General features: G+C 59.8%; 1 protein-coding gene across 1 annotated transcript; it reads right to left on the bottom strand.

Annotated features, from left to right (window-relative positions):
- Positions 1-2,303: 2,303 nt before the first annotated feature.
- LOC130707221 (thimet oligopeptidase-like) lies at positions 2,304-10,248 on the bottom strand. The gene is given in 13 exon segments (XM_057540444.1): positions 2,304-2,459; positions 2,673-2,809; positions 3,438-3,566; positions 3,672-3,805; positions 4,653-4,919; positions 4,999-5,033; positions 5,035-5,324; positions 5,327-5,368; positions 5,570-5,870; positions 6,017-6,223; positions 8,494-8,619; positions 8,979-9,127; positions 10,242-10,248. Coding segments are annotated over 13 exon segments (1,980 nt in total).
- Positions 10,249-10,804: the final 556 nt, after the last annotated feature.

Below are 10,804 nucleotides of genomic sequence, written 5' to 3'. Positions count from 1 at the left end.
GGTATTTAATATGATTTTTTAAAATTTATTTATTGATTTTATTTATTTATTTTTGGCTGCGTTGGGTCTTCCTTGCTGCGTGCGTGCTTTCTCCAGTTGCGGTGAGCGGGGGCTACTCTTGGTTGCGGTGCGTGGGCTTCTCATTGCGGTGGCTTCTCTTGTTGCGGAGCACGGGCTCTAGGCGCACGGGCTTCAGTAGTTGGGGCATGAGGACTCAGTAGTTGTGGCTTTTGGGCTCTAGAGCGCAGGCTCAGTAGTTGTGGCGCACGGGCTTCATTGCTCCGCGGTGTGTAGGAACTTCCCGGACCAGGGCTTGAACCCTTGTCCCCTGCATTGGCAGGCGGATTCTTAACCACTGCGCCACCAGGGAAACCCGAGCTCTAACCTTTTAAAAAATGTGTTCCTTCCACCTTCATGGAGCAGGCGTAGGGGACGGGGAGGAGTGAGAACCCGGTTGGCAGGGGTCCGGTCGCAACCCCGTAAGGGGACGGGGGAGGATCTAAGAGGTGGCACTGGGCCACAGTCGACCCCCAGTGACAGCTAACAGCTGCAGTGCTGCCCCTTCCTGCCCCAGGACCTGAGCTCAGGTCCCGGGGCGGCTGGAGAAACGCACTGGTTTTGGTGAGCTGCTCTTACTTACTGTGTGGAGCTGCTCCGGCTGCCCCGGCGACCACACCCCTGCAGGCCCTGTGCCCGTCCTCCCTGCCCCCTGCCCAGGGCTCGGGGAACAGCAGTCTCTGTGGGGCAGCCTGCCTCCAAGTCCTTCAGTGACCTCGGAGGAGTGGGAACGGGCTGGGCTGCCGGGGAGCCTGGGCATGCAGCACCTGAGCTCAGCCCTGGGGGCTCACGTGAGGGCAGGGGCTGGGGGGTGCGGGCGGTGAGCAGAGGGGCCTCCAGCCGGCGTCAGCCTGGGCCCTGGACCCAGGGAAAGGCCTCACCCTCTCAGTCCTGACCTGCCGCTCGGAAACCCTGTGGCCCACCAGCACGAGGCCTGTGGCGCCCGCCACGGACTGCCTGGCACACGGCTGGGGTGCCAACGCCACACCTGGATTTTGCGCGGGGACCATCCGGGGGCTCGGTGCACGGGGAGACGAGCAGCCCCCAGGCCTCGAAACGCCCCTTCCATGTCCATCGAGAAGTGCCGGATGGAAGGCCGGCTGTGCTCCTTTTCGAGCCCCAGGGAATTCACCCGGACAGCCCTCCCGGCCACGGGGTGCCTGCCCACCGGCTCTGGGCCTGCGACCAGCCCAGAACACAGAAGGCACAGAAGTGGGTGCAGGGAGCTGAGCCGGGTCGGCAGAAGGGCAGACACCACAGCCTGGTCCACAGCCGACTGGCCCAGGGTGGGTGAGAACGGGCGGGCAGGCTGAGGGAAGGACAGAGCGTGGCACGGCCTGCCCGCCTGGGCCACGGGGAGAAGGTCGGGGCGCCGCCCGCGCCCTCGCTCCGCTGCCTGGCGTCCTTTGTGGGGGCGAAGGGCCGGAGGCAGGGCTCCTGAGGAGCTCAAAGGCCAGGGAAGGACACACGGGACGGTCCAGAGCCACCCTAGCGCTCCAGTGGGGCAGCACCCTCTCTGAATTCCTACTGCCACCAAACCGCATCCCTAAGGCCTTTGGGAAGAATCGCTAGGACCCAGGAAGGCGGCCCCTTGCTGTGGTCCAGACTTCAGCAGCTGCCGATGAGCGGAGGGAGCCAGCCGGCCGGCCGTGAGCAGGAGGACAGGACTCGGGGAGAGGGACAGCCACAGCCGGGCTTCCCGCAGCTGTGCCCACCGCCAGAACCGGCTGCAGCCAATCACAGCCCCCGAGATGCCAAACAGTGATGGGCAAGAGGCCGGCAGGAAACTGACACCCCCTCACTGGACAGCCTGCCCAGCTGGGGTGCGGGGCACCATCGCTGTCTGAACTCACCTCACAGCTCAGCCGTCTCCCAGTGACCCAGACGCGTCACCACGGCCCCAGGGCTGATCCCCGACCAAGGTCAGAACTCCCCCCAGTGTGACGGCCCCCATCCCGCTCCTGTGGTGGAAGGGACCGCAGGCAGAGACCAGGAGTGGAGTCTTTTTATTAATGGCTGCGTTTTCAAAGAACCATTTTGTAAGCAGGAAAGCTCCCCAGGAAGGGATTGCATTAGTGCAACAAGGGGGAGCCTTGACGCCAGACTCTCCAGACATGTCCAGGTGGAGACGTTTGGCCGAGGCCGGCCACCAGAGACTCAGGGGCTGGGAGGACACGTGGCCCCTCCCCCGCCCCGGTGGGGCGCCAAGCCACCGGGCCCGCCTGGGTGGGCAAAACCCCGTGCCGTCAGCAGGCCGGCGGCTTGCAGCCCTCAACCTGCAGCCCTTTGCTCAGGAGGAAGGCATCCTGCGTGGGGTCGCAACCCAGGAAGAGCGTCACCATGCCCTTGGCATCCTCGGAGCCCCCTGGCCTCAGAATGCAGCTTCTGTAGTCCATGGCAACCTGCCGAGAGGGGGCGGGGCTGCAGGAGGGTGGAGCACCCCCTTCACTGAGGGTGTGGGTGTGGCCACCTCTGCTGTGACTCAACAAAGGGCAGGGGAGCAGGAGGTCCAGGGCAGGGCCCTCAGAGCCTGGCAGGTCCAGGCGGGCGGCATGAGCATCTAGGCCCAGGCCAAGGACCTCCGTGTTGGTCTGCGCGGCAGGCCGGCCTCTCACCTTGCCACTCAGGACGCCCTCCTGCTTGAAGCGTGTGTGGAACGTGTCCATGGAGTACACCTTGCTGCACAGGTAGCCATAGGACTGGGCGTCGTAGCTTCCTGCCAGGCGGCCGAAGGTTGCAGGCAGGTGGGTCCCTGGGACACACGCGGAGAGGCTCCTGCCCGGCCCCCTGGCCGCTCCGTGCCCCTTCCCCAGAGCGGGGGCCTCAAAGCAGCCCTGTCTGAGTCCCCTGCCACTAGAGGGAGTATTGGCCCAACACTTCTAGAAAACGGGGACCTTGCGGGCAACTCAGTGGAGGGACACAAATCAATCTTTGCCGACTTTCTGCTGAAGCTCACGAGGGTTCACCCCTGAGCCTCTTACAAGGACAGCTGCCCGAGGCTCCGAGGGATGAGTCAGGGCTCGCCCTCCAGCACGGGGAGAGCGCGGGTGAAAGCGCTCACGAGGGAGTGAACCGCGTGTCCGCACCGACACGCGCAGGCACACCTCGTCGACGCGTTCCGTCCGGGCTATGAAGCCCTCTCCTGCCTCTTCCAGGCTCTCCAGAAAGCACGTGCAGATACGCCCACCCCACCCTCGGACTCGGCGGGCCACAGCTGGAGGGACCAGCCCAGGAACCCAGGCAGGAAGAGGCCAGAGGTCACCGGGCCTCGGCCAGAGCCTGTCAGTCGGTCCCCTTTCACACACCACCAGAGGATCCTCTTGTCCTGGGCAGTAGCTGCCAACCGACCGCCAAGGTGGGCTCGGTGAGCGCTTGGCTACGTTGCGTGGCTGGGCCCCCGAAGATCTCCTGGCAGAGGTGGGCATTCTCCTGCACCGGGTCCGCGGGCGTCTGCGTGTGCAGGGCCTGGTCCACATCTGGCAGGACGATCTGGCACAGGTTGAAGAGGCCTGGGGGGCGGGCGGAAGGAGACGGGGGGCTGGCACTGTGTCCAGGCTGCGCTTTCCAGCCGGGCGGTCCGGGCGCTCCCTTCCCTTCCCTCGGCCCGGCCGCACCTGGGTTGGCCTGCCGGGACTTGATGAGCTTGTCCCGCAGCCCCTGGGGGACGGCGTTGCCCGTGCCCCACCAAGACTGGCAGCAGCGCCAAGGCCTCACAGGGCGTGGCGCTCCCGGCCCCAGAGCCTTCCCTCTGGTTCTCATCACCGGCTGTCACCAGACTGGCAGGCAACGTGCCTTTCTTTTCGTTTGTCTGTTTTCCGTCCCTCAGCCACGCAAAGGTGTGAAGCCCTGACATTCGCTGCCACGTGGATGCACCCTGAGAACACGATGCTCAGCGAGAGAAGTCAGACACAGAAGGACACACAGGGTGTGACCCCACTGAGGGGAAACGTCCAGAACAGGTAGATCCACAGAGTCAGAGTGGGTTCCTGGTTGTCAGGGGCAGGGGAGGGGAGGGAATGGTAACTAAGGGCGTGAGGGACATTTCTGGGGTGAGGGAAATGTTCCAAAACAGGGCAGTAGTGACGGCTGCACAGCTCAGTAAGGTGTCCCCACGCGCTCCGGTGCAGCCTGTGAGAGCATCGCTCTCAGGACGAAGGGCTGACCGCAGGGAGACTGAACGAGCACGGGGTCCTGGGCCCAGACTCTCAGCTGGGGACCACCCCCGTGGGGAAGTCACTGGGACTTGCTGAGCCTCCACCGAGACTGGCAGCAGCACCAGGGCTTCAAAGGGCGCGGCGCTCCCGGCCCCAGAGCCTCCCCTCTGGGTCTCATCACCGCCTGTCACCAGACTCGCAGGCAACGTGCCTTTCTTGTCGTTTGTCTTTTTTGAAGGCAACTCTTGAATACATGTATTTAACATTCAGGGAACCAGTCCTGACTCCTTGACCTGGGGCTTCCAGCCTCCAGAATCTCGAGGACATCCACTTCCGTTGTTTACGCGCCCAGTGCGTGGGGTTTGATGATGGAAGCTGACACCGAGGGCGTCGCCACATGCGGGGTGACATCAGCGGAAGAATCCCGTGGCCAGGGCCTGCCGGAGGACCACGGGAGAGCCTGGGCCCTCCCCGCCCCCTGCCTGCAGCACCGCGCCCGCACCCTCCTGGGAGCGGAACTGGTGCATCGCTTGCCAGAACTCATGGAAGTAGGTCTCTAGCTCATCATGCTGCAACAGGGAGGGCGGGTTGGGCATAGGCTTGGTGAAGTTGGCCACCATGGCCGCGATGGCAATCTGGCGCCTCCCATCCTGCTGCAGGCAGCCCGGCTGCAGGCCAAAGCAGGCCATGTGCCCGGACCTCCCTTCCCTGGGGAGGGACGCGGGTGATGCCCCGCTTCCACAGAGGAGCCCCGGCCCATGGCCGACTGGTTCCCCCACGCATGCACCGAGGGTAGAGGTCCAGGTAGAACTTGCCGATGGATGACCTTGCCCGAGGCCGCGTCCTGGACCGTGTAGAGCCTCACATCTTCGTGACACATGTTGGCGCCCTTCTCCAGGTCGAAGGTCAGCCCCAGCAGCTCCTGGGAGATGCCCAGCCTCCCGCGCGTGACCACCTGCATGGGGAAGGACTCATTGAGCAGGTACTGGTCCTCGTGGTAGCGCGTGTCCTCCCCCTGGTTCATGTAGTAGCGCAGGTCCTAGACGTTGATGGGCCCGTCAAAGTGCAGGCCCCGCCTCTGGCACTCGGCCTTCTTTAGCTCCAGGATCACGGCCGCTCCTGCTCCCCGAGGGGCTTCAGCTTCTGGGCCAGCTCATCTGCGGGCGGAGGGGAGAGGCTTGGCTATGTCCCTGTGGCAGCCCCCCCAGCCGCCCCCCACCCCACGCCCCTCGAGGCAGAATGAAGGGTTGGAGAAGGCGACCCCCAAGGGCTGACACAGTGGGGTCTCAGGCAGCGCCACGTCCAGTGAAGGTCCGCCTGACCCCCGTCCCCACTGGGACTCGGGGAGGCGGGCTTACCTAGGAAAGTGTTCACCAGCTGGCTGGTCTTGGCCATGTTCATCTCCAGCACGGAGTCGGCACGCGTGCTGAACCCCAGCAGGCGGAACTTCTGAGCCTGCAGCCTCACCAGCTCCCCGAGGATCGCGCAGTTCTCCTGGAACCCAGAGACGGCCAGCGCTGGGGACCGTGGGCCACGCCCTCCCCACGGGCCCTGGGTCAGGTCTCTGCGGGCGGCCAGGGCTCTCAGGCCACTGGCGGGCACAGCCAATCCCCCTCCCTCCTCCTCCTGGCCCGGATTTCTAGACACTTTGGTGTTGTCCTAACACGTGGTCTTTATGAACACAGGTCCTTTTGGAACCAGAAACGGCGTGACCCGTGATGAGCTCTAAGGCCAAGGGCAGGAAGAAATGCGGCCACGCTCTCCAGGAGCCACCCAGGGGCCTCCCCGGGCTCAACAATACAAACTCGGCTGCCGTGCAGACAGCAGCTCATGCCCACGGCGCCCGAACACCCAGCCCCTGGACGGCGAGAGGCCTGTTGCTGCAGGTGGCCCGGGGCTCGCTGGTGAGGCCCGGCCCCAGGCGTACGCCTCCTTCTCTGGGGCCACCTCTCCGGCTCTGCGGTGGGGTTCTCCTGGGAGCCCCCAGTCACCACAGGACCAACGTGGCCTGTCTGCAGCCCAAGAAGGTGGGGACACAAGACTGTCCCCCGTGCCCCCCGCATCACCCGCGAGGCCGAGCAAGCACCAGTGGTGTCTGCGGGGAAGATGAAGGGCTCGTGCACAGCCCCCATCTACTGAAGATGCTGAAAGGGAGAAGCCCAGACTGCAGCCACACGCGGTATGGACCAAACGCAAGTGTCCTTGCAGGAACCGATGTCTGAATGTCAAGGCCGTAGCCGGCCCACAGTGAGAAGGCCCAGGCCCCACGCAAGGCACAGAGAGGGGATGGGGGGAACATCTGCGAATCTGAGCTCATCGGGCATCACCCCAGAGGGAGAGGGAGCGGGAGAGGGAGAGAGCCAGAAGGAGATACGGAGGGAGAGGGAGAGAGAGGGAGGTACAGATGTCTCTCCCTTCCCTGGGGGTTGTCTACTGCAGCCAAGCCTGAAAACCACTGCATTTTGGGAGATGGGTCCTCGTGGAAAAGTTAAATAGTAGCTCATGGCATTATCGACACATATTTAAAAAGCCCCAAATGTTGGGGAGTCAGGGAAGGGAGCTGGCGGCTGCCTCGTAAAGGAGGAGAGATTGGGCGTCAGAGGAGTTGTCTGTGCAGCCCGCCGCCACCGCCCAGGGACCCGCAGACTTCATCTTCCAGCTGTGGTCCTGGGCTGGGCTGGAAGGCAGCGGGGAGGTCAGGCCGTCCAAGCATCAACGTTGACTTCAGGGCTGATCTAAAAGGCACCTGGTGTTTGTTGAAGCAGAAAAAAGAGAAAGCAGTGGGGAGAGCATGGGAGGCGGAGGGAGCCCCCATCAGCCCTTCTCCCTGTCTCCCTGTCTGTCTCCCTGTCTCCCTCCCTCCCTCCCTCTACCTCCCTGCCTCTCCCTCCATCTCTCCCTCTGCCTCTCTCCCTCCCTCTCTCCCTGTCCCTCTTGCCCTGTCCCTCTCTCCCTCCCTCCATCCCTGTCTCTCTTTCCCTGTCCCTCTCTCCCTCTCCCTCTCTCCCTGTCCCTCTCTGCCTCCCTCTCTCCCTCCCTCCACCCCTGTCTCTCTTTCCCTGTCCCTCTCTCCCTGTCCCTCTCTCCCTCCCTCTCTCCCTCCCTCCACCCCTGTCCCTCTCTGCCTCCCTCCACCCCGTCCCTCTCTGCCTCCCTCTCTCCCTCCCTCCATCCCTGTCTCTCTTTCCCTGTCCCCCTCTCCCTCTCCCTCTGTCTCTCCCTCTCTGGGAGGGAGAGAGGGAGAGGGAGAGGGAGGGAGAGTGAGAAGGAGGGAAAGTGATGGAGGGAGGGAGAGGGAGAGAGGATGAGGGAGAGAGGGAGAGAAGGAGGAGAGAGGGAGAGGGAGGGAGGAAGAGACCTCTCTCTCTCTCCCTCTCTTCCCCCTACCTCTCCCTCTCCCTCTCTCCCTCTCCCTTGTCTCTGCCTCTCCCTCCATCTCATCTCTCCCTCTCTGGGAGGGAGTGAGGGAGATGGAGAGACGGAGGGAGAGGGAAAGTTAGAGGGAGAGGGAGGGGGGAGGGAGCGGGAGAGAGGGAGGGAGAGAGAGATAGAGGGAGGAAGGGAGAGATGTCTTTCCCTCCCTCCCTCTATCCCTCTCTCCCTCTCCCCCCTTTCTCTCCCTCTCCCCCTCCCTCTCCTGCTCTCTCTCCCTCTCCCTCCACCTCCTTCCCTCTCCAGAGGGGGAAGGAGGTGGAGGGAGAGGGAGAGAGAGGGAGAGGGAGGGAGGGAGAGGGAAAGAGGTAGAGGCACAGCGGAACAAGGAAACAAGGACAGGGAAACAGGCACAGGGAGAGAGGGAGGGAGGGAGGGAGAGGGAGAGAGGAAAGGGAAGAGGGAGAGGAAACAGAGAGGAAACAGGGAGAGGAAACGGGGAGAGGAAACAGGGAGAGGAAAGAGGCAGAGGGAGAGAGGGAGAGGGAAGAGGGAGAGGCAGAGGGAGGAGGGAGAGGGAGAGCGAGAGGGAAGAGGGAGAGAGGGAGAGGAAAGAGAGATAGGGAGAGGGAGGGAGAGGGAGGGGGGAGAGGGAGAGTCAGATGGAGAGAGAGAGGGAGAGGGAAAGAGGTAGAGGGAGAGCAGAACAGGGAAAGAGGGACAGGGAGAGAGGGAGGCAGAGAGGGAGGAGAGGAAGCAGGGAGAAAAGAGAGAAAGAACACACCATCTACATTTCTGTCAAATGACACCGGGGATCCTTACACAACCAGGAGAAAATAGCACAGGGAGGCTCTTTCTCAGCTGGAACGGGAACTGCAGACGGGGCCAAACACCACCAGGCTGGCCACACATGTCCAGCCGCCACTCCAGCCCCGTCAGCCATGAGTCCGATCACCAGGGCTCTGAGTGTCTGCTCCAGGGAGCTGGGGTTCACCTTCTCACCCGGGAGGCCGGGCCAAGACAGCAGGGCCCCGGGCTGGACACATAGGGGGCAAAGCATCCCCACAGGACAACTTACGCGAGCAGATTCAGCTGCCAGATTATAGAGGCCCGGGACCACCCTGTGGCCCGTGAAACCCAGGAGCCACGAGGGCCTTGCATCGTGATTCCTGTCCCTTGGACTGTCAAGTTTATGTAGGGAATCTTGGAAACAGTGGTAACAAGGCTGAATCGGAACGAGCTTTAGGCTATTATGGACACTCTTATGGAAGTGTGTGGGTTGCTAAAAACCCTCCCGGCTTCGCTCTTGTTGAACGTGAAGATCCCCGAGATGCAGCCGATGCTGTCCGAGAACTGGATGGGAGAAGACTATGTGGCTGCCGAGTAAGAGTGGACCTGTCGAATGGGGAAAAGAGAAGTCGAAATCGTGACCGCCTCCTTCTTGGGGTCGTCGCCCTCGAGATGATTATCGGAGGAGGAGTCCTCCACCTCCCACACATCTCCGAGATGGAGAGCCTTCTCCGTCAGCCAGAGCAGGTCCCTTTCTAGATATAGGAGAAGAGAGAGATCACTGTCCCAGGAGAGAAATCACAAGCCGTCCCGATCTTTCTCTATGTCTCCTAGCCGATCTAGGCCAAATGAAAGGAAATAGAAGACCACTTTGCAAGAGGAGTGGTGTACAGGCAATAACTTCATTTGGCAAGAGTATGTACAGAAAATTCAAGTTTTGTTTGAGACTTGCGACGCTTGGTGCACTTTTTAAATGTTTTAGCTGTTCACATTTGTTTGTCTCTTGACCCAGTGACACATAAAGGTGTCAATCTCTCTGGTTTGAAATGGGTCATATGAGGCATGTAATGTGAAGAATTGTTACCTTACAATGTTCCCTTAGGCAAAATTGAATTTGCTTTGAATTTTTGGTCTTGCCTAGACTGATAATAAAACTCTAACTCCTGCCCACCTAAAGTGTGATGTTTACTATTATGGAAACAACACTGGCAAACATTGAAAAGGCTTTCTGTAGCTGGGATATGGTATGCAGCTGTAGTTAAGCAAGCAGTCTTTAAAAGGTGCTGTGAACACAAGCCAGCAGGTAAAAATGAAAGCCGCACCCTTACCCTAGATTAGAGGTTTAGAAATTCCACTAGTCTTCACACTGGACAAGAGGTTGTCCAGGGAGTTTAGAATCTAAGAAGTTTCAAGGAAGTTGGTTTACCTTTGAGTTAGGTCATAAGTCCCCTCTGTGATTGCTGTACATGAATACATAGCTCTTTGTAATATTTTTTGGAAATTTGAGATTATCAGGATACCAATGTCCTGCCAGATTAAGAGTATATTGTAGAGCTGAACTTTGAGTTACTGTGCAATTTTTTTTTCATGCTGTCATTTGTAATATGTTTTGTGAGAATCCTTGGGATTAAAGTTTGGGTTGCAAAAGAAAAAAAGAAAAGAATCCGCCTGCCAATGCAGGGGACACAGGTTCAAGCCCTGGTCCGGGAAGATCCCAGGTGCCGCGGATCAACTAAACCCATGGGCCACAACTACTGAGCCTGCGCTCTAGATCCTGGGAGCCAGAACTACTGAGCCCCCGTGCCACAACTACAGCAGCCCGCACGCAACGAAGACCCAATGCAGCCACACACAAAAAAAAGACGATACTGGCCATGTGATCAAGGGTAAAATCGTTTGTCATAAGTCCCGTTGATGGTGTGTATCCTTGATGTGACCTGAGGAGAATGGCATTTTTATCTCTGTCTGGATCTTCCACCCCAAACCCCATAACTCCAGACCAACCATAAGAAAACATCAGAAAACGAACAGACAAACAAATTGAGGGACAAAATACCTGACCAGTCCTCCTCAAAACTTTCAAGGTATCAAAACCCAGGGACGTCTGAGAAATGTCACAGCCCAGAGGAGACTGGGACAGAAAAAGGATGTTAGGGGAAAACTAGGGAAATTCTAATCAAGTGTGGACTTTAGTTAATAACAATGTATCCATCTTGGTTCCTTAGTTGGATAAACATGTCGTACTAACGTACTAACGTGTTGGAAATAGGGATACTGGGTCAGGGTCCACGGCACTCTGTACACTCTGTACAGATCTTTGCAACTTTTTTGTAACTCTAAGCTATTCTAAAATTAAGCGAGTACTGAACAGAGATAAGAATGTTATTTCCCTGATTTGAACATGCCTGAGTTTCTTTTCATGGTCACATTTT

Source organism: Balaenoptera acutorostrata, chromosome 2, assembly GCF_949987535.1.
Source record: "Balaenoptera acutorostrata chromosome 2, mBalAcu1.1, whole genome shotgun sequence".
NCBI lineage: Eukaryota > Metazoa > Chordata > Mammalia > Artiodactyla > Balaenopteridae > Balaenoptera > Balaenoptera acutorostrata.
Note: the sequence above shows the minus strand (reverse complement) of the source record. Positions and strands in the feature narration are given on the sequence as shown.